Below are 18,018 nucleotides of genomic sequence, written 5' to 3'. Positions count from 1 at the left end.
TGTCGTGACAGATACTTATTTTTTTCTAATTCATTTTTTTTCAGGGAAATTATTGGGATTGTTCATCTCGTGAAGGCACCAGAGCTCGTCAAATGCAAGAATGGTGCTGAAAACGTCGTGTGCAATTTTTTCATCACTAATCTGGATAGTGAAACAGTCCAGTGTGTTATGTGGGGTGAAACCATCGAAATGTTCATGGACAAATTATTAATTCATCATGTAAGTCAATTTTCGTAATTTGCTAATCTACTTAGGGTTTTCTTCAGTAGAAATTTAACAACAATAATAAAACTAAGGTTCTATAAGGAATTCTGTAGGTTTTTACGAAATATTCCCCTACGTATAATATTTTATAGAATATTTTTCTGTTTCTGATTTACTTTTTTTCATTTCTATTTTCTTATTTTTCAGGTCGTTCATATTGATGGAGCATTTCCCAAATCTCTCAAGGAACAATTTAATTCTGGAAGGGTTCCTTATGAGTTTATTATTCAGTCTAATACAAGTGTTACAGATTTGGGTAAGATGAAGTTTCCACAAGTATCCGAAAACAGTGAACCGGTTCTCGTTCCTTTGACTGAAGTCGCTAATCATAAAAAAATTATTGGTAAGTTCATTATGTTTATTATTATTATTTTTTTCCTAATTTTCTTCAACTATTCATCGGTTTGCTCATATTTGTCTTCTTTACTTTTAAGCTGTGGGAGGTTTCATTAAAACTCCTTGGGGAGTGATCCATAAGCAAACTGATAGCACTGGTAATACCTGTTATGGATCCATTGCTGCTAATAAGTATTTTCTGGATGTGAAAATCTCCGATTTCCCTGATAGTTACCGTTGCGAATTCAGAAAAGGGCAACACGTACAATGTACTGGAACAGTCGTTAGGACTGGTAATTTATTCACTTAAAATTTCTACTTTATCATTTTGTGCAGTTCATATTTGTTAATCAGTTGTTAATATTTTTTTTTGTTTAGGTACGTCTTTCTTCTTTTGTATTCAGTCTCCACGCTGCATCACTTTGGTCGACGATCTACTTGCTACTTTAAAGGAGCTGTTGTTATGTAAACCACTGCGATCCCTCATTCAAATTGAGGCTAATAATCATGAAACATCCAAAAAGCTGAAGAAGATCGAATTATTCAACAACAAATATACTAAAAAAGTGTTCATTTGCTCATTTTTCTCTTTCCTCCTTTTTCATTAACCTTTTGGGTTCATATTAATTTCTATTCTTCTTTTCCAGGATTGAATTATTTCGATGATGGTCCTTTTTCTCCAACTAATAGCATTCAGCCCCCGAATTGACTTCATTCATCATTTTTTTTTATCAACTATCTATTCGAACTATCTATAATTATCTCTAAATCCATAAATTTCCCTCAATTTAGTATAATAAGTGAGAAGATTTATCCAAATTACTTCTCTACAATTTTTCAATCTATTCTTCATTCTTTTTGAATCACTCCTCTTCATGTTATTGCTCCTATTCCATGTTTGATTAATCGTCTTCAAAATTATGAAATTAAAATTATGAAATCCAAAAATAAAATCTTTTTATTGGCATTACAAATGTTTTCTGATTCCTTGTTAATTTTTTTTAATACAGATGATAATTTTTTAGTTGTTCGTTCAGTTTTCAATTTATTCTATCCTCGATTCACGTGTAAATTGTTCGTTTGATTTTTTATTTTCTTCGAGCGGACATTTAATAGTATTTTGTTCTTAGAATTACTCTCATCGACCTTCGTCGTCGGATTCCTCGCTTTCTTTTCCTTCTGAAAGTTGAAAAATTTGATGAATGTTCAATCTCGTTAGAATTCTATATCGAAAATGAGGGAGAGAGTATTGTGTATAATTTGGAATTACATTGATTGATTGAATTTAATAGAGGTTGATCATGAAGAGAAAGAATTTCATTTTTTCTAGCAAAAAAAAAACCATTGCGTCAACTCAATGAATTATGGATATTTGAAAAATAGTAATAAGTTGCCGTTCTACCTTGGGCTTTTTTAGCCTATATAATAATTATTTACTTATTGATTCTCTTTCTAGTTATTCCACCCAGTGATGACTCATTTTCAACCCTCAATGAATTTCTATCATTCGATGTGGATGAGGCTAGTTCATCAATATCAGCTGGCATTTCTCTATCGATGATACGTCGTTCATTGTACAATTCAAGAACTCCATTTGGCGATCTTCTGAAGAACCATACTTCTTCCTCGAAACTATACTCTGTATCAACGATTTGGACTCTATAAATGATTTCATTCTCCATCTTCCACGTCACTACTGTTATTAATGTCTTCCACGTCTTTTTTCAAATACATTATACAAATTATCATTCATTTTTTTCTTGAAATGATCTATATTCAATTAATTCGACAGTTCAATTCTTGTGGTAATGTTTCATTTATGAGACGAATGTGTATGCACGTACAAAGAAAAGCAATAGAAAAACCTATGTTCTATTAGAATTCTCTAGGAATTCTATTTAAATTTCATTCGAAAATTCTCTCAGTTTATTGCGCCATTTTTATGTGAGAAATATCATAGAAAAGTCAATAGATTTACGTTTTTCTATGAAATTTTTAACCCTGAATTTTCCAATTTTTTTTTTGGTTTCATTATGAAAAGCAAATGAAAGTACAGCGGATAAAATTAGCAAATTTCCGACCAAGGATTTCATAGAAAAATGAAAATCTATTGGCTATTTTTATTGAATCACTTTTATAGCGCCTAAACAACTAATAGACTTCTCTGATATAATTCTAATCGAACTTAAAACTTGAATTATATAATTCCAATAGCAATTCAATAGAGTTTTCTAGAGGAAGTGGTCGGTTGTTCTATTGATCAATTTTTTCATGCCTATCTCTATTTTGAACCTTTAATATCTCCATCAAATAGAACTTGACAAACTTTGAGTTTGTTACAAACAAGTTGATTAAAACTTCGATATAAATACAATTCGAAATACTTTATACAATAACTTTCTAGTGAGTTTGACAGGTTTTCCGATTGCTGTTTTTTTGTGTGTATATTAATGTTTTCCAATCAATCATTATCAGTCTCTCAATAATTCGGTAAAGACTGGATTTTTGACCATTGTATTCTCAACTTGTTCGCCCAAATATATTTTCAACGCTGACGTTGAACGTACTCTCGACATAGCTACATACAATTGTCCATGAGTAAACACATTCCTCCTCAAATCAATTGCTATACGATCAAATGTTTGTCCTTGTGATTTATTAATGGTCATCACAGAAGCCAATTTTATTGGGAACTGTCGACGAGTAAATGCAAATGGATATTCGTCTTCGCACACAAAAACGATTCTATTTATGAATACTATTTCATTTTTTTTGTGACCCATTAATATTTCACATTTCAATACATTAGTTTTCATTTCTAAAATTAATAATCGCGTACCGTTGCAAAGTCCTTGTTGAATATTCAAATTTCGAATTAACATTATTATGCTGAATTTTCTGAGTCGTAATTCATGTGGTGGGAAGGATGAGGGCATTAAAGTATTCAAATATTCCGGTAAGAGATATTGATTGATTTCATCATTGCTATCATTGCAGTTTTCGGTGCTATCGACACTCGTATACAGCTGCTCTGTATTAAAATCTAATAAATCAACTACTTGTTGATTTAATTCATCAACATCTTGATTTCGCGCGGAAAGAATAGCGACTGTAGATGCAGTTTTATATTTTTTCTCTTTCAATAGATCCCCATACGTATTTATCACGAGGTCTTCATTATTATTAGCTACATAATTTTCACATAGTTCTATCATATCTTTTTCGTCGTTCAATGTTCCATTTCCCAAATCTATTAGATAATTTGAAAAACTTTTCTCGCTTGTCAATGTCCTCATATTTTGGGTAAGTTTGAACTTCTTGAAAGATTTCCATAGGGTACTGTATTTTATTGAAAGACTCACAGTCTCGTTACGTGTTCCCCCTGGAAGTACCGGAAGTAGTTGACGGAAATCTCCTTCCATTACAATGATTTTCCCTCCAAATATAGTTTCATTATTCATTATATCTTTCAACAGTCTATTAATCACGCTTAAGCAATACTTTGGAGCCATTGGTGCTTCATCCCATATAAATACATCAATTTCATATAGGTCTCTTGCTTTTTTCGAGTTTAATTTGATACTTGATGTTGAATCTTCATAAAGGGGTACGGGTAATCCGAATGTTTTATGAACAGTTTTCCCCTTCGGTAATAGGGTTGCTGCGATTCCTGTGAATGCAGTCGTCATTACTTTCTTCCCTCTACTCATCATCAAATGCCACAAATTATCATAAATGAAGGTTTTTCCTGATCCTCCAGGTCCATCAATGAAAAAACAAGTACAACGTGTTTCGTTATTCACATCTTCGCTATTTATGATTATTTCATCCATAATTTCTTTCTGCTCTTCATTGAGTTTTTCATATTGCTCTTGCCCCCGTGCTGATAGATATTCTAAGTCTAATTCTTCTCCTCCGTTGTCATCTATACTCAATACCTCAGGCATATTACTATAATCTGCAAGAGTTTTATCTGCTTCATTCAATATTCTCTCAGTTTCGTATAACGTTCTATTTTCAGCTACTGCTGGTGCCATTTCTTTCCTAAAATCATCTGACATCGACGTTTTAAATTCATCCCATAGTTTATTTGGATGTAACGGTTGACAATGAATCAAAATGCAAACAAATAATTGTCTCAGAGCTCGTGGCATCATCCACACCTCGCCCTCCTCCATTGCCCTAGTCCATTCGTGATCATCTTCTATTAATCCTCTTTGTTGACATGCTTCAGTGAAAGTCGAACATAATTTACCATTCACAATTCTTAAATCATTGAAACTGTCAGCTCCTTTAACATTACATAATAATAAACGCAAATGAAATAATTCGACTTGTGATGGGTTGATGGAATACATTCTTCCAATAACATTGAAGCTTGATTGTCTCCGCTGCCAGCCAATTACTTTATTATTGAATTTCTTCTTGTTGAATGTATAATGTGCGGGAATATCAATGTACAAATAATGCCTAGCACTTTCATCTCGAGCATTTAATGCAAAATAATCTAGTAACATATTTTGTTGTTCTAATACTCGTTCTACGTCACATTCTTATCTACCGGGATTTATAGTTATATTTTGTTGATTTGGAAGATGTACAGGTAAACGAATAATGGCATGACTTTTAGCATGTAATTTCTTTCCTAATAAACGCCAAGCGGCCTCAACCGGGCCTACATAACGACTATCAATGTGCTGCTTAATTTCATCGTGCTCGATTGTATTTGTTCTACAATTACCTTCAATTACAACGTCTGCAGCATCATGAGATTTGTGAATGTATTTATAAAAATATTTGACAGCTCTAATATTCGATACAACTTCTACATTGCAATGACAATACAATTTCAACAATATTTCTGGACTATAAGGTACAACATACCTATTATCTACTACGTAACCACCTTGTTTTTCATGATACTTTTCTGTATTCTTTCTACGGTAGCAGGGATACCCGTCGTCATCCATTGTAGTCTCGTCTTGAAATTCTTTTGGAAAATTTTTGGAACATCTATTGTTAACCCAACACCAATCACCACAAGGCCCATGAATCATATTTCTCATAACTATATCATACAAATCTAGTTGTTCATTTTCGTCAGGTATTTTTGCACAAATGAATTTATCCACAATGCATGGACGAGTTAATTTATAATTTCTTTGTAAATTAACCAGCATATGAACATGAGGTAGTCCACGTTTCTGAAATTCTATAACGTAAATCCAGGCTAAAACTTTTCCAAATATTTCCTCAGTTATGATCAGCTCTATTAGATAATCTTTTTTCAATTCGAAAACTCGCGCAATTATATCAGGACGATCACATGGCTGTTATCCTGGATCAAGATTTTCCAAAATTTCTCGCCACTTAGGATTACAGGTCATAGTGATGAATAAATCCGGTTTTCCATATTTCCGTACTATCGCCAGGGCATCTTGATAGTTTTGTGCCATATTTCTTGGTGAACCAATGAAAGTTGATGGCAATATAACAATCTTTCCTACTCCCATGTCATTTTCCTCTCCTTTCTTCTCCAGATAATCTCTGAGGCCCTGATACGTTTCACATCGAAGTTGCTTTTGATTATTCCTGATAAAAGTTGTACGATGTCGTTCGACTTTGACGTAATTGTCAACTATCCACTGTTGGAATAGTTTTCGACCACTTAGAATGGGATTGAAACCATTTCTGATTGCAATTAAGTTTTTTACGTACGCCGAACGTGAGATTCTTCTGATACTGTTCATACGTGTAGTTTCGCTATCATATCCACCCAATCCTGATGGATAAAATAAGGGATAAATCCAAGGCTCAACATATATATGCATGGAACTAATAAATTCTAATTCTTTATCTTTACGGGTCACTATTGTGACATAAGATACAGGAATTGCCCCATCCGCTGTAGTTGAAAATATTGCAGCCACTTCATTAGTTCTTTGGAGATTGTACCTATGTTTATCTATATCTTTCTTTTTGTTATTATTTTTTTTATTTTTTACATTGTTCCTTTTCCTATTACCATTGTTACCATGGTTTGATAGGCGCCCCTTCGTCTTAGCCTTTAGCCTCTCCTACTATCCTCTCATTAGCCTCTCCTACTATCCTCTCATTATTTTTGCGGTAGCATGGGCCGACTTTCTGTACTGCGCCCATTTGGCGTGTACTGAGGGAAACCATGTAAAACCTCAGTAGCGCAGCCGGCCGGTACTGCGGGGATTCTGCTGTGTTCATCAGTCACACTGACTCGGTGAACACACCAGCTCTCCGCACCCGTGCCTGACGGCGGCAGTCTACACGCCGATGGGTGTGACTAAGCGGGCACCCATCCAAGTACTAACCCAACTGAGCGTTGCTTAGCTTGGGTGATCGCCGGAGTCACACACCGCCCGCGTGGCTACTGTCGCCGCTTTTCTTTTTGTTATTAAATATCATTTTAATTTCAGGCATAGGCTGTGCAGATTGTAGGGATTTCTCTTTTTCAATTTCAATCACTTCTCTCATCATATAATAGCTGTCTACAAATTTATTTTCTCTCCGTAAAACACTGTCAATTATATTCAGAATAGAAATATCCAAGTGATCGAATGCAGATATTCGACAGCGATTTGCTTCATTCGTATCAATCATGAATAACTGCCTGTAGCTAGGCACTCCATCGTCTCTCTCTGGATATACTGATGTATTCATTTGGTAATAAATTTGTCCTTGAACCATAAAACAATAAGGGCCTGGTCTTTTTCCTTCAAAATTGGTTAAATTGGCATTGAACGAAGCGAAAGATAACGCATTATTATAGCTTCGAATATTTTTGAAGAAATTAACGGAATTAATATTTTCTATATCGAATAACTCTCGTAATTTTAGTGGATAATTTTCGAAGCTGATTGCGACGACGTCACCATGACTGCAACAATCATTAAATGAATCATTTGCTTTAGTGGATACACGTTCCCCTGCAAAATGTTTCGCCTTACAGTTTCCACAGACTACATCCATTGATCCAAGATAATTTTCAATAACTCTGCCATTAACTTTAGTATTATTGATGTCATTGAAACAATAATTTTTCCGCATACGATAAATTCTGTTTCTTTTTACCAAGCTTCCATTATCTTTATTCCTCTCACGATAAGCTCTCTCTCGTTGGACATGATTTACATTTCGCCTTTTCTTAACATTCTCTTCAGCTATTTTTTCATCACGTTTTCGTTTGCGGTATCTTCTCTGTTTTTCGGCTTTTTTTTTACATTTCAACCGATGTTTTTCAATTTCTAATATGCGTTTTCTCTCTCTACAACGTTGTTGAACGCTGAGCATTTTCCACTTTTGAAGGTTTTCTTTTCATTTTAACTTTAGTTAGACCATCAATATCTTCATCTGAATTATCCTCACTCGCTAGCGATGGCTGCATTTCAGCATGCAATACCTGATTTTGTTTCCGCATTCGACATTGTCTCTGCCTTTCAGCAGGCTTTTTTCCTTTCAAATTCTGTGTTTTCGTTTTCAAAATTGGTTTCTTTGCTCTACAATGCCGCTGCCGTTGAGCATCATTCTTTTTTCTCTTTTTTTCATCATTTTTTCCTATTGGATTTTCAATATCGTCTATGCTTAAGTTTGCCGTCATCGTCTGAGTTAAGGTGTCCTCATTCTCATCTGGCATCATTTTTTTAAATCTCACATATGATTATTCTTGTTCAATTCTCATAATCTACTCTCAATGAATCTTTTTACTCACAACAATTTCTGAAATGAAATAATGGTTTGGGAATGGCCGAATTATCCAACATGAATCTCCCTCATCTAGTCACAATTCACATTTTATGTGACCATACAAAATTAAAAGTACTACAGGATGAAATTCTACTTACCACAATCATTTTCAAATGCATTGCACATGATATAACAAATGGTCTCCAAGCATATATGACTGATCAACGTTTCGTCAATATTGGCACTATTATGAATCTATGCTGTTGATCAATCAATTATGCATTTAATTCAAGACAGAATCCAAGGAATAAGTAATCATCTTCAACTTTACAATTAACCTTGAAAGTTTTTTGAAAGCACCAACTTCAGTTTCGTTTCACGACCAACTTCACTTCACTCTGTTGACAACTCCACCAATAGAATAATAAAATCGAAGTGACCGAAAAAACTGGACCTCATGAAATGTCAGTAGTTTCAATATTTCAATTCATTATATCATTTACAATTCAACAAAAAGTCAATTTTTTAAATGTTCAATTTAAGATACCTATGAAAATCGAATTGTTATTTATACCTCCCATTATCATGAGAAACGATCACAATTGTACGTTTTATCTTCTAAAGAACACTCGAAAGAATGGAAAGATTCTATGAAATTTAATTTCTTGAATAATAAACATGAAAAAATCAATTTTTTTCCAGTAATACCGCCATGATTTTGCGGAAAACACGTCAAATTCACCGAGTCCTCACGCAATAGAAGAGGTTTTTTAATGCCCTACACAACTGATATAATATTTCAGCTAGTAATTGAGTCAAAGAACTGTAAATTCAGGACACGACATTGAAAAAATGAAAACTTTCAAATTTGTGACATGCCAAATTCGACACATAATAGGCCATAACTATTGACTAAGTGTATACAATGAGAAGAACGAAGCGCCATTTTGCAGATCTCAACGAGATCTTCAAAATGGTATATAGAAGAGTCATATTAGCCGAATCTAAAGGTTCAATAATCACTAAAAAATCCTAATTTTAGAGGGTAACGTTTCATTCAGAAGCAGAAAAATGTTCAAAAAGTTTATGAAAATTTAACCGAATCATATCTAACACATGATAATGTAAAGAATGAATTATCCGCTTTGAAATTTTATATGAATATTTTTATTATGTGAGTTAAAAAGACAGAAAAAACCAGCCAAAGTTGAATTTTCAAGTACACCACGAAAATACGTTTTCTGACTAAAGATGTCATAACTTAATGAAAAACGATTAAAATCGAATGATTCAGGTATCAAGTTGAAGCTTGTTTGATAGGCTTTCGAATGAGTATAGAATATATAGGGTTCATCAAATAGCAACAATGATTATTAGCATGAAAACCAGAAAAAGACCAGCGTCACGGTCACGGATCGTTCTATAAGGGATTAAATAGAAATTTTAACCGTAGTAAACAGCGGTGTCCGCAACAGCGGTTTTACGACAAATGAAAGAAGAGACACGGAAATCAATTGTTTTGTATATGGAGAAGAGTAGAGTAAGAAGGAAATTTTTTAATCTATACTTCTTATTCAATTATCTGAGTTCTGAACATAAATATCGGGATTCATAATTACTAACAAATCGCTATCTCTAGATACATTACATAGAATTGTAGAATTGCAAACAGAGATAAAATCATGGAAAAAGGCCGAAATGTTGCACAATAATAATGAGCTGTAGGGCGTCGTTCAACTAATATTAGAAATGTAAAATCGATGGTACTACTCACGTTTTTCATGTACATACATTGCAATTACTTACCTGTTACATAAAATGATGCGAACGGTCCGAATATAGGATAAGCAAGGAGAAAAAAGTTAAATAAAAGTGATAAATTAAAATTAATTGATTAAAATGATTCAAACATCAATTTCACGCAGCCTAACTGACGCGCGCGAAGCGCGCGTCCTGTCTGTAGTCTTTTAAAATCTCCAAAAGAGAATTGTTCTCTTCTTTATTTAGACGATCAATTCTCAAATTCTGATACAGTAGTTTAATGCGATCCTGTTTTCCAGACTTCTCCAGCTTCATAATTATTTTTTCTGTCAATAATTGTTCCAATTTCACTGTTGGCCTATAAAAACATATCTTCCATTAGTGTTAATAATGCAAACAAGTGCTTCACCATTTACTGCCTTTGTCAAACATTCTCCCATAAAAACACCGGCAGTCAGCTGCTTTTTCCGAACTATACCTGTTTTCTCACTGTGTGTATTGACTTGAAGCAATACCTCACTTGTAGCCTTTATTTTTACAGGCTCCTTGTCATGGTAGAAGTCAAAAGGATTCCCGTTGATGACCAAAGCCTTTCCAAGGATTGTTTCTACTTTCAAACTGGGTGAAGATAACAAATCATCGCCTGGAGTTCCCCCAATGCACGGGAAAGTTTCAGGCACAACCTGAAATGTGTGTCCCAGGTGTTTTCGGCCAATTCTCAAGTAGATAATTACTTCTCCGAAGGTTGGTACAACCTGATTGGATATTCCTCTTAGAAATCGATAGCCAGGTGTTATTTTAATTCCTGAATTAATTTTATCCTTCCTTATGAGTGATGTTTTTGCCCCCGACTCGGCTAGAAATAATGTACGCTGTTTCAACTCGTCTCCTGTTGGCAAAATTTGTGATTTAATTTCTGCAGATGGTGCTGGCTTTATCATATGTCCTTTATTGAATTTTGAGGGTTTTCCCTTTCCTTTCGAAGGTTTTATTATCCCGACTTGATACGCTCCGACTGGTAAAACTTTCTCTTCATCCCTTTTTTCAGTTTTCTTTTTCAAATTATGATTTTAATTAATTTGCTTAATATTTGAACCATCCGTTTTAATCAATGCTGCTGGAATTTTTTGTGACTCGGCAATTCCCAATCGTTTTTTCAGTTTTCGACAATCAGTGGTCTCATGCCCTGAATATCTGCAATATTTACACTCCGGAAGCGTTGACGTTGCGTCGTTCTGAGGCAACTGGTAATGACCTACGTGGTGCCTGTGAACTGCGACAATCTTTTGCAAAGTGGCCCCCTTGTCCACAATTGAAGCAGGTTCCGATTGACTGTTTACTCATAGAATTTCTATTTCCTCCAGTTGAGTGTCTTTGTGTATTTGAAATTCCTCCTATTTTTCCCTTATGAGTGCCTTTATGAGAAATGGTTTTCTCTAATTCTATAGTCTCTGCACATGCACCATGAAGAGTTTTGAAGTTATTAGCACGCATTAGAATCTGCAATTGTCCTCGTAACCCTTGTTCAAACATTAGTTTAGCAAGAGTCATCATGAGATTTTTAGAGGCTAATTTTTCCTCTTCAGTGAATTCACTGTGCAGACTGAGTAGCCCATTCAAGAAGTCAACAGTGACTTCCTCTGTGCGTGCTACGTATTTAGCGACATCTTCATTTTCTCTTTGCTGTAATTTGCTGAATTCGGCCTGACGTCCCACGGGACTCTTGGTTTTTCCGAAGAGTGATTCTAATTCAGCCTTCAATTGTTCAAATGATGAAATAGTTCTATATTTCATCTGTTCCATGGCATAACCTTCTAACTTACTCCCTAGAATTTCCTCTAGGAGAAGGATTCGAAGCTCTGGATATACTAATTTCCTAGCGCTCTCGACTGATTGCAAAAAACAATCTAATTTATCTGGATTTTCTCCACCGAAATTACGTACCATTTGAAGTGCACCCTTTAAGTCAAGATGTGCTTTCACAGATTCGCGATTTTTCCGGTTATTTTGCTGTGTTCAGGCATTTTCCAGGAGTTATTTGTAATCATTTCGTTCCCGCTCAACCTCTTGTCGGTGCAATCGCTCAGTTTCTAGGTGGTGTGCCATTTCTTCAATTTTCTTCTGTAATTCGGCCACATTGTTGCGAAGATTATCGAAGCGTCGAGGTGGTCGTTCCGCCGATTGTTGCACATCAGGTTGTATTTCACGATTTTCTCTACCACGATCAGGAATGAAACCCCCTGCCCTTATTGAGGCTGCACGAAAAAAAAACATTAGGTGTAGAAAACGACTGAAGCGGTGTATCGTCCTTTTCTACTTCTTCCTCTTCCTCTCCTGAAGTTCCTCGATCACGTCGAAGGGATTTCCAGGCACCGTTTGTGAAGGATCCGCTAGTCGTGGTTGTCCAGTTCCTTCCTTATTACCGGAAAGAGGTTTTAATTCTCTCCTTCGCGTACTATTTGCTAACTCAGCTCCAGGTAGTTCATCTGGCTAGACGTCGTCATTTTCCTGATGAACGTCGGCCTCAACCTGCTGCTGGTTATCCGCGGTGAGCATACTGTGATGGAGTGATTGTCTATAACTCCGTTGCAGATTAACATTTCTATTAATGTTTTCATCTGAATTGAATAAAGTTCTTCTCACTTCGCGCGTTGCGAATGAATACGAACCAATTTCAGATTGCTCTGGTCGACTACCATGTCTACTAGTCGACATATTTGATTATTTACTGTTGGCTAAATAAAATAATCTTACTTGAATTGTAACTACTCCTTGACTGTAATCTTCTGTATCATCCTCTGCATATCTAAGTCCTCTGTACTAGCCCTTTTAATACACTAAAGTAGTAGGGTAGGTTTCCTCAGTTTGCTGTACTAGCCCTTTTAATACACTGAAGTACTAGGGTAGGTTTGGGAAAAAATTCTGAAAAATAATTTTCGGTTGGTTTACCCTAAAGTAATCTTGTCGCTCCCTCGAGAATAAAAAGTGGTTGCGATGACGGTCAGTGTAGATTCCGGTAGTTCAATGCTCCGGATATTATCTCGTTCTTATCTTGCAGTAATAGGCAGTGGTTGATCAAGCCTCCGTCTTCCCAAAATTGCTCTGCCACCAAAATGTTATAGAACCGAGCGGTTGGGTTCGATGATAGGGATATATCACTAGTAGATAATTAGAAATGAATATCTCTCAGGGAGATTCAACTCTTTTAGCCATTAAACGATTTATTAAATAAATAACGTCTTTGACTAATACCGTAGGTATCAGGCAAGATGAGTTACAAGAAGGTGACTTAACGAATCGTCCGATTAGTAATTGTTTGTGTCTGACAACCTGACTAACTGACCCAATGCCAACGAATTCACGAGCTTATATTTCATCGAATCATGGATTCGATTGCAACAAGTGTTCTCTCTTTGTTTTACCCCTGGAGAGACATCAGATGACGTCCCAGGTGCACGTAAAGGCCATAGCCGTTGATGGGGCGAAGTGCTGACACTGCACCCCAGTGATCCATATTATGACGAATATATGTGGACTTATTCCACAAATATTCGGGTTAGTTTATATTTCAATATCAACATTGTCTGATTCAACATTACATGTTTTGGATAATATGTGCCACTTCGCGTCCTCATATTATCTAGATCAATGAGAAATTACCTAATACTATTTCTTAATTAATTGTATTTCTGGGGCATAACAAATGCACACATGGAAAAAAAATTTTCTCCTTATGAAGATAACTATTGGTCATTGAAATAAACATGAAGGTACTCTTCAAATTCAGCTTCCCGAATTAATGACATCTTTCAGCTCGCTTTTTAAATTTTTGGTGCAAAATCGACCTTACCGAAAAACATGTCAAGGAAAAAATACCAAACATTGCAGTTTTGACCGGCTGATGTTGATTCTGAATATAAAAAACGAATATTTTTTAAAAATAATATTTTTTTTTTTATTATCTTCATTTAACATTTATACTTCAATCAATTTCATTTTTTGAATAAATAATTGCGGCACCACTGGAAAATGGTATTGTGGAATTTGTTTCTTGCCTCTGATATCAAACAGCCGTTTTTTACATTTCATTTGTAACGTCTGCTTTCAAAATTAATAAAAATGTCATGGTGAATAAAATTCCACATTTTCCATTTTTGACTCACTTCCCCGCTTTTCCTTTCCTTCAGCGATATTTCTTTTCTTTGCCTGTTCTTAAGTCTTACCCCCACTTTGGTTGATTTCAGCCGAGGAGGCACTTACGACATGAGTCATAAAGGCCCATCACCCGAGACAATAAGCTTTCGTCTACCCTTTGTTATGTACTAATAGAGATCGGGAGCATGACTTGCTCTCCAGAGCAGAAGTTGCCCATCCCTGGTCTTGACCGTTGCCCCCCTAACTCGACAACCCGTCAACGTCCGAAAATTATCGAGGATAATTCGTCGATATCTGCACGATTGTTGAAGCTCAACTTTAAAAAGATGACTTTTGTTGCAAATTCAATTTGCGACAAAAAATAATTAATGATAAAATCCCCTAAACCCTATAGTTAACCATATAATTGAAAAACAGTGTGTTTTTCGGAAAAATTCCCAAAATCACGGCGATCGCCCTTTCCTTTTCTGAGACAACTGTTTAATTGTTAATGATCGCAGGTACCGTGAGGACTGGTGAATTTTATTAGAGAATCTCTTTTCTTGTTAATGAATTTTAAAAGAAAAAAGTTCTACTCATAAAATCCCGTTAAACCCTCGGTGGGTGAGACAATTAATAACTAATTAATTGTCAGGTAGGTGCGAAGAGTGTGGCGTGCAAATTTCCGGTAAATCCCCCGTAGCGAAACTGTTTTTGCAGTAATTTTTTAAACAATTGGGTTTTGAGGAATTTTGGGCCTAAATCATTTTTCCATCTGATGATATTTAGATTTGTAGATTAGATTAAATACGCGGGTGGCCGGAATAGCCTCCCCAATGCCACCAAACTCAGATTAGAGTTATTGTAGCTCCGCTTGTTTTATGCACGGATTATATGTCCAGCCCGGCCTTTGTTGCCGGTCTTAACAGATCCGTTCTGTTACGGGTAGAGAGTAACTCAAGAAAACCGTCGAAGCACTGAGATTTGAGGAATGATGGATTCAGAATAAAAAATGTGATACGAGACGCGCCGATTTTTTCAATGCGAAATTAATATTTTTTCTGTCAACACTATTTCTCCAGATATGAAATAAATATATTAAAATAACCCCCAGCAAACACTTGATTAATTTAGCACGGTGGAGAATTGCTTTTGCCAAAGACTTTTAGGATATTTAAAGATGAAACTCAGAGATCGTTGAGAAACACGGTACTTAGAAAACGACCAGTACGAGAAAAAAAGAATAATAATCATATAGATTGTGACGAGGCACTTTTTGAAAGCCCTCCTCTGCCCCCTAATAATTACTTATTTCTTTTTGTACAAAATGGAGAATTAGACGAGGCAACCGCGACTAGGTTATAAAACCTGTCACCGTTGACTCCCACTCCCAAGACATTCCTTCCTCTTGCACCGCGTTTCCCCCACCCTACCGAAAACCCGCCAGAAACAGCACCGCTGGAGAGAAGGAGGCACCCTCTCCCACCCGCCGTTCCCCTCGTCGTCCAGCGCGCCAGCGAGAACAACAGAAGCCCAGCACGACTACGTCACAGCCAATGTGACCCGGAAGAAAGAAAAGGACATCCCTCAATGAGACATAAATGCATAATTATGACGAGGACAGTCAATGACGAGTGTCCCCGATTGACCCCGATTATCACCGATAATCGGGGAGGAAGGAGAACGGGTGATACGACGCCATCACTCGTTATACAGCTGCCCCCGTGGAAAGAATAGGTTATCGCAAAGAGTTTTTGAAGAGAGTTGGAAGTGTCTGAGAGAGAATTACGAAGGTTTTTTGGGAGATTAATTTAGAGGAGAAGTTGTGGACCATTGTGGAGTGAGGTTTTTGAGGAGAATTGTGGAAGAAAAGTGGATACGTGGTCCGTGGGGTAGTACGAGAGACCCAGAAGTGACAAAGGGAGGAACGGCCATCGAGAGGAGTTATCTGTTGGATCATTTTCGTGGAGGATTAAGGAAGCTGCCATCCCCGTGAGTACCCTTCACTACCTTTCCCGCCCTAACAAACATTACCAAAACCCCTGCAAGGCCTTCCCCCCAACGGTGAGCGTCCAGTTAAGTCTTTTTGCTGTAAAATAAGCCCCCTAATTATCATTATCCTTTTTATTCGGACCCGCCACTTCAACCCCTTTTTTTTTTGTTTGAGAGTTACAGTCATCCCTTCTTGTCACTGTTAATCTTTCGTGTAGCCGCAAGTTGGGTGGCCTTACCCCCCACCGTCGAGATAATAATACAAAAAGGCCAAGTTATATTTTTTATAATCTTATTTTGTTATTTTGTTCTGTATTCGGATAACGAGGAAATACAAATCCAGTCATCTATTAACCCAGAATCATCATTGGAAACCTCCCTCTCCCTTATTGTTTCAGGTCCTCCCTTGATTTCCATTAAATTAAATTGCCCGAATATCGGAATCTCGAAACATCGTGCCTGCGCCGGAAATTATTATATTTAATACCCCGGCCAAGGTCACAAGATGTAGCTCAGTGTCACAGGTGCGTGATTGGGGCACCTATATCCGACGTCTGCATCACCCATCCGGGTCTATGCCGATGACTCTGCAATGTTCTTTAAATCTGCCATGTCCTGCGAGCAGCCTGATCGTAGTGGCCAGACTTTTTCTGTCCATGGGCAGTAGGTGTTTCGACCTTTTCTTGCTGGGGCCAGGCATGATTGCCCTGGCCTTCCTGCAGGTCTTTGTGTCTTTCCACCGCTCCGATTCTTCACGTTGGAGCTTTTCCTTTATGTGGTTTACACCCACGTCATGGGACACTCCCACTGGCGAAGCCTTGTCCGCATTTATTGCCCCTACTTCGCCAGCTCGTCTGCCATTTCGTTGCCGTGGATGCCCTCGTGACCTGGCCGTGACCGTGAACCCAGGCAAGGGTTACCTTATTGCTGGTCTCCAGTTTTTCCGGGCTGGTTGGTTCCCCAGCCCAGCTTAGAGTCAGCACTGGATTTGAGGAAAGCTTTTATAGCGGCTTGAGTATCTGCCGACAAAAAAATGTGTTTGTTGATTATCATGCAGAATACCAGAAGCTCTGAGCCCTTTTTGATTACGGTAACTTCCGCATGGAATAGGGTGGCCATAGTCCCTAAGGACCAGTTGCACCTGTAGTTTTCCTCTGGCCCGTACAGTCCTGCTCCAAAGCAGCCTCTGTATCCTGGGCCATCTGGTCCTCGTCCTCCACGTGCACCACGACTCTGTGGCGCTTTGGCAGCTCCGCAGCGTAGAGTACCAGGAAAGACGTGTTCCTTTTTTTATTTCCGTGAAAATTACCGCCCCTTCTCTTTCTCACATGCCTTCGAAGGTACGGGCTTTGGTTCCCTTTGGTAGGTCTTGTCTCTTTAGGCCCTTCATCTCCGTCTGGATAGCTCTCTGGAACAAGAGAGCTATTAGTCTTGTGACCTTGGCCGGGAATTTAAAATATATTAATTCTCGGAGACGGCACGATATATCCGAGAAAATCAAATTAGGGGCAAAATCCAGTAATCTCAATAATTTAAGGGGAACCTGAAATAATAAGAGCGAGGGGGGTGGGGGTCTCAATAATTACTCGGGGGGATTTAGGTAGATTGATTTTTTATATATTTAAGTCTCCCTAATACACCGATGTTAATACAAAAAAATAATCCAGGTCTTTTAACTAATTAACTCGAAGGTGGGGGGGGGGGGGGTAAGGCCAACTCACTTGTGGCTACGCGCAATAGTATAACATAAAAAGAGGGGGTGACTCTAACTCTGGAAAAAGGGGGAGGGCACTTGATTTACAACTAACATGAATT

The 18,018-nt window shown here is 37.1% G+C and overlaps 1 protein-coding gene across 1 annotated transcript; it reads right to left on the bottom strand.

The window, feature by feature from the left end:
- Positions 1-11,280: 11,280 nt before the first annotated feature.
- LOC105272347 (uncharacterized) lies at positions 11,281-11,880 on the bottom strand. The gene has a single exon (XM_011314444.1). The coding sequence runs from the start codon at positions 11,878-11,880 to the stop codon at positions 11,281-11,283; it is 600 nt and encodes a 199-aa protein (XP_011312746.1).
- Positions 11,881-18,018: the final 6,138 nt, after the last annotated feature.

Source organism: Fopius arisanus, unplaced genomic scaffold (assembly GCF_000806365.1).
Source record: "Fopius arisanus strain USDA-PBARC FA_bdor unplaced genomic scaffold, ASM80636v1 scaffold00165, whole genome shotgun sequence".
Classification (NCBI taxonomy): domain Eukaryota; kingdom Metazoa; phylum Arthropoda; class Insecta; order Hymenoptera; family Braconidae; genus Fopius; species Fopius arisanus.
The sequence above is the reverse complement of the archived record's forward strand: the minus strand, read 5'-3'. Positions and strand labels throughout refer to the sequence as shown.

Bases quoted from the DNA above. Each gene is read 5' to 3' on its own strand.
- LOC105272347 (XM_011314444.1), bottom strand. From the start codon at position 11,880: ATGGAACAGATGAAATATAGAACTATTTCATCATTTGAACAATTGAAG.